Source organism: Populus trichocarpa, chromosome 7 (genome assembly GCF_000002775.5).
Source record: "Populus trichocarpa isolate Nisqually-1 chromosome 7, P.trichocarpa_v4.1, whole genome shotgun sequence".
Taxonomy (NCBI): Eukaryota; Viridiplantae; Streptophyta; class Magnoliopsida; order Malpighiales; family Salicaceae; genus Populus; species Populus trichocarpa.
The window spans coordinates 9619781-9624702 of NC_037291.2; the positions used below are offsets into that span (position 1 = coordinate 9619781).

The 4922-nt window shown below is 38.5% G+C and overlaps 2 protein-coding genes across 2 annotated transcripts; one reads left to right on the plus strand and one right to left on the minus strand.

Annotated features, from left to right (window-relative positions):
* Positions 1-326: 326 nt before the first annotated feature.
* Positions 327-2681, plus strand: LOC18101010 (sugar transport protein 10). Its single transcript, XM_052454791.1, has 4 exons — positions 327-730; positions 835-1157; positions 1239-1868; positions 1981-2681. Exons 1-4 carry the CDS (start codon positions 598-600, stop codon positions 2437-2439), a joined length of 1545 nt encoding a protein of 514 aa, XP_052310751.1. The 5' UTR covers positions 327-597; the 3' UTR covers positions 2440-2681.
* A 157-nt stretch (positions 2682-2838) lies between these two features.
* On the minus strand, positions 2839-3930 carry LOC7457175 (thioredoxin X, chloroplastic). Its single transcript, XM_002310030.4, has 2 exons — positions 3498-3930; positions 2839-3221 (listed from the first exon to the last, which is right to left on the minus strand). Exons 1-2 carry the CDS (start codon positions 3840-3842, stop codon positions 3015-3017), a joined length of 552 nt encoding a protein of 183 aa, XP_002310066.2. The 5' UTR covers positions 3843-3930; the 3' UTR covers positions 2839-3014.
* Between the last annotated feature and the right edge of the window lie 992 nt (positions 3931-4922).

Sequence of the window (4922 nt, forward strand, 5' to 3'; positions counted from 1 at the left end):
CCATATAGGAATATACATGGTGAACATGCATGTTCGTCATTCTGTGGGAGGCTTACATTGCCTAGTCCAATCGCTGCATCAAATGAAACCTCCATAATTTTACTTAAACAAGTGGATGATCTATAAATTAGGGACTGATCAATCAAGGAGATGAAAGTGTCTAATAAAAATGTGGATGTGGTTTGAATCAATCCCAGCCACCAGCAGATGGAGGATGATATCATCTTATTAATTAATCCACCTTAAATCTAACTCGTGAAAACTTAAAAATGGAATTAGATAAAAATAGATGAAAACAAAAAGGGAAGGAACCCTCTCTTGGCGCCCACAGACTGGGGTAGAAGAACTATATGAAGGGTTGCCTTATTTGGATTGAAAGCATTGGAGAAGCTACTAAGCAAAAGATAGTCTGAAGGATTCTTTTTTTTTTTTTTTTGGCGGTTTCATCCCCTGGTGGTTATGTAAAGAATTGCCTTGAAAGATCCTTTTATTCATCGCCTGGAATAAAAAGAAGTGCTAACAAAGCACTCCTTAATAACTGCCTTTTGCACCCTTTGCAAATTCACATCCGAAAGAGTGAGAGAGTTCACAGAAAAGATGGCTGGAGGAGCTTTTGTTGGGCCAAGTACGGGGGGGAACTATGAAGGTCGTGTCACTACCTTCGTTATCACCACCTGTTTGGTTGCTGCCATGGGTGGTCTCATTTTCGGTTATGACATTGGTATCTCAGGTAATAAATGGAAGACCTTTTAATCATCTTTGCTGTGGTGACAGATTATTGATGAATTATATCTGAAGGTACTAATGACTGGATGATTCTGTACAATGTTGCAGGTGGGGTGACTTCTATGGACTCATTTCTCAAGAAATTCTTCCCATCTGTGTACCACAAAGAGAACGAAGATCATCGAGAGAGCATGTACTGCAAATTTGATAGCCACTGGTTGCAATTGTTCACATCTTCTCTCTACCTTTCTGCTTTGGTAGCCTCCTTCTTTTCCTCTACGGTTACCAGACTATTCGGCCGTAAAATCTCTATGTTGTCTGGAGGGTTGGTCTTCCTTGTTGGTGCCTTTCTTAATGGTGCTGCCGCCAATGTAGCAATGCTTATACTTGGTCGTTTGTTGCTTGGTGTTGGTATTGGCTTTGCTAATCAGGTAAACTGTTTCTCTCAGTGTTGGCTTTGAAATGGTTATAACGTTTGAAATTGATTTTCGTATTTTCTCTGTTCTATACAGTCTGTTCCAATTTATCTATCTGAAATGGCACCAGCAAAGATTAGAGGAGCGCTTAATATTGGTTTCCAAATGGCCATTACAATCGGTATCCTTGCTGCAAATCTCATTAACTACGGAACATCAAAGATCAAAGAAGGATATGGCTGGAGAATTTCTTTGGCTCTTGCAGCTGTCCCCGCTATAATGATGATTGTTGGATCATTTTTCCTTCCAGACACTCCCAATTCTATCCTTGAGAGAGGCCACCCCGAGAAAGCGAAGAAAATGTTGCAAAGGATTCGCGGCACGAACAATGTTGAAGTAGAATTCCAAGACCTTGCAGCCGCAAATGAGCTTGCGAAGAGAGTGGAACACCCATGGAAAAACATCTTGCAGCCAAGATATAGGCCTCAGCTTGTCATTTGCATATTGATTCCATTCTTCCAGCAAATTACTGGAATCAATGTCATCAATTTTTATGCACCTGTTCTCTTCAAGACCTTGGGTTTCGGAGATGATGCTTCACTTATGTCTGCAGTTATCACGGGCATAGTTAATGTTGTCTGTACAGCTGTTTCCATCTACTCAGCTGATAGGTTTGGGAGAAGAATTTTGTTCCTTGAAGGAGGCATTCAGATGATTATTTGCCAGGTATTTAATGATAACCTTAACCAATTTGTTTACTATATTAAACCTCTTCTAACTATGACGGATTCACATTAGATTCATTCTGATTCAATGAATATGTTTACTTTGATTGCAGATACTTGTTGCAGTCATGATAGGCATCAACTTTGGAACAAATGGTGTAGGAGAAATGTCAGGTAGCACAGCCAACTTTGTACTGTTCTTGATATGTGCTTATGTTGCAGCATTTGCCTGGTCTTGGGGTCCATTGGGATGGCTAGTGCCTAGTGAAATCTGCCCTCTTGAGATTAGATCAGCAGGGCAAGCCATCAATGTCTCAGTCAACATGTTCTTCACTTTCCTCATTGGCCAGTTCTTCCTAACCATGCTCTGCCACTTGAAGTTTGGTCTATTCTTGTTCTTTGCTGGCTTTGTTGTTATCATGACCATCTTCATTTACTTCTTCTTGCCCGAGACAAAGAATGTCCCAATTGAAGAAATGAACACTGTTTGGAAGGCACATTGGTTCTGGGGCAAGTACATCCCTGATGATGCTGTCATTGGAGGCCAAAACTTGAAGGAGCTGACTGCGTGAAATGAGCTTGTACAAATAGTAAAGGTAGCACCGCGCACGGATTTGATTGTGAGCGTTGGTTGTAATTGTTAAAAGTTTAGGTTTTTTTTTTTTTTTTTCTTCTCGTACAAAAGCCTGTTATCTAGTTCTTCTTCTTCATTGAAAATAGAGACCTCATAAAATCTGGAACTCATCGAACTTGTTCAATACATCACAATTTAATTTCCCTCTAGAAAATTTAATATCATCGTCAATCTTACATTCATCAGATTAAATATTAAGAAATTATATTTCACCCCCAGCCAACGTATCCAGAAATGATGTCCTATCTTATTCATCAGCTCTTGAAAATAAACGTAAAGATAGTTCCAACAATACTGCAAATAATCAAATAAACCAGGAGAAGGAAATCCTCAATAATTTAAGAAGTTCAAGATCTTCTCTTGAAAATGATGTCCTATCTTATTCATCAGCTCAAATTATACAATTGGATGTCTATACAGACTGTAATATTAGAAAATGTCAATGAAAGCTGGACATTTGCTCACATCACATGATTCTCAAAACTAGCCAAAATGTTGAAGGAATATCCATGTCTATGCAACTGATATGGACTCCAAGAGAGCATCAACATATTCTTTAAGTTTTGCCTTTGTAATTGCACCTTCCCTTCTGCTTTCAGGCACTTCCTTCCCATCTTTAAAAAGAACCAAAGCAGGCAATCCATAGACCTTATACTCTTTAATTAATTTGGGGTTCGCGTCATGATCGATCTTAACAACCGTCAATCTATCCCCATATTCCTAAAAGTTAGAGAAACAAAAACCATATCAGAAAAGATTAACCATTTCTTGGCCCTATCAATAGAAAGCGCCTCTTAATCACATCTAGATAGGACCCTCCAACCAGCTCTGGCGCGCCAAATGCTATCCACATCTAACTAGAAAAATCATGAGAATTAATTCTTTTTGCTCACATCTCAAAAATACATGAATTGGGACAGTGAAAAAGAAAACCCTTTTGTAATCGAAGGCTAATGTATAGTCATGATTGAATAATATAGTAAGAAAGAAAGATACCTGAGCCACAGATTCCATGGCAGGAGATATTAACCTACAAGGACCACACCAGGTTGCCACAAACTCAACAAGAACTGGACGGTCAGAATTTAAGACAACATTTTGAAACTCACTTTCGTTAATCTCTGTAATAGCTCCACATGTTATTGTAGTAGACTTGTGAACTTTACAGAAGCTAGTTGACCTTCTTGAAGAAGAGGATAGTTTTCTTTGACTTTGAGTCGAACGTAACAAGAAGAGCTTCTTTGGAGAAGATAAAGAAGCTGTGGAAGTAACTGTACGAAGTGGAGGAAGAGAAGAGGTGGATAAAGGAGTAGAAGTGCTTGAGAGGATAATCTTGTCCATGGTGGAACTTGAGAGGTAGAGAGAGTTGCAGGGATTTTTACAGCAATGGTGGGTGTTGCGTACAAGGTTTTTGGAGGTGCATAGAGATCAAAGAAATTCTTTATTAAAAAAAAAAGCCAATGGATGAATTTTTGCCACGTCAAAGAGCATGGTCACGTGGGGTTCAGGTGGATGTTGGGTGTAGCTTGTTTGTAATTTGCCAAGTTATGATAAAGTGAGCCATTTCATTTTCTTTTTCTTTTTAATTCTTCCCAATTTTAGATGATTCTACCGAGTAAGATGTCTTTTATATCATGCGGTTATTTTTTAAAATATTTTTTTTATTTAAATGATATTTTTTTTATTTTTTTAAATTTATTTTTTAAATCAAAATATCAAAATAATTTAAAAACATTCAAAAAAAATAATAATATGAAACAAAAAAATTATTTTTTTCAAAAAGAATTTTGCACTGCAAGTACAAATGGTGCCTAAATAGATTTGTTTTTTACATTTGTAATTTCTAGTATGAAATGTAAGAAGAAGTTGCAAGAATTGTTTTTAAAAAAAATGTAACAGTATATATGCTTATGATTCTAGATAATTTATGCACGTAGATATTGTGATATTTAGAGTGTTTACAAGAATACTTTGCAATGGGTCATGATTTTTAAAAAACCTCCCTCATTTAAAGACCTTTACATGAAAGTCATAATCCAAAATGGGGTTATGTTTTTTTTTACGCCCAACCCTAAAGTGAGCCATGACATACCCACGTCCAAATCCACGTCGGGCCAGGGAGCGTCCACACCCAATTCCAAGTTGGGCCACAACATGTTCGCGCTCAATTCCATGCTGGGCCAAGACGTGGCCGTGCCCAACCCCATGCTAGGTCAGGGACGCGCCTGCGCCTAACCAACCCCATGTTGGGTGATGGTGTGTCTGCGCCCAATCCCATGTTGGGTCAAGGATGCGTCCGCGTCTAACTCCACGTTAGGCCATGACGCAACTGCACCTAATCATTCTTGGGTTCAGCGTATGAGTTAAACCCAATTCCTCTTAGGTTCAGGGTATGGCTAAAAGGTAACTCCACACTGAGTC

Excerpts from the sequence above, each read along its gene's own strand:
- LOC18101010 (XM_052454791.1), top strand. The coding sequence starts at position 598 with ATGGCTGGAGGAGCTTTTGTTGGGCCAAGTACGGGGGGGAACTATGAA. Across the intron at positions 731-834 it reads TTATGACATTGGTATCTCAG|GTGGGGTGACTTCTATGGAC; the intron begins GTAATAAATGGA and ends ACAATGTTGCAG. Across the intron at positions 1,158-1,238 it reads GTATTGGCTTTGCTAATCAG|TCTGTTCCAATTTATCTATC; the intron begins GTAAACTGTTTC and ends TGTTCTATACAG.
- LOC7457175 (XM_002310030.4), bottom strand. The coding sequence starts at position 3,842 with ATGGACAAGATTATCCTCTCAAGCACTTCTACTCCTTTATCCACCTCT. Across the intron at positions 3,222-3,497 it reads CCATGGAATCTGTGGCTCAG|GAATATGGGGATAGATTGAC; the intron begins GTATCTTTCTTT and ends TCTAACTTTTAG.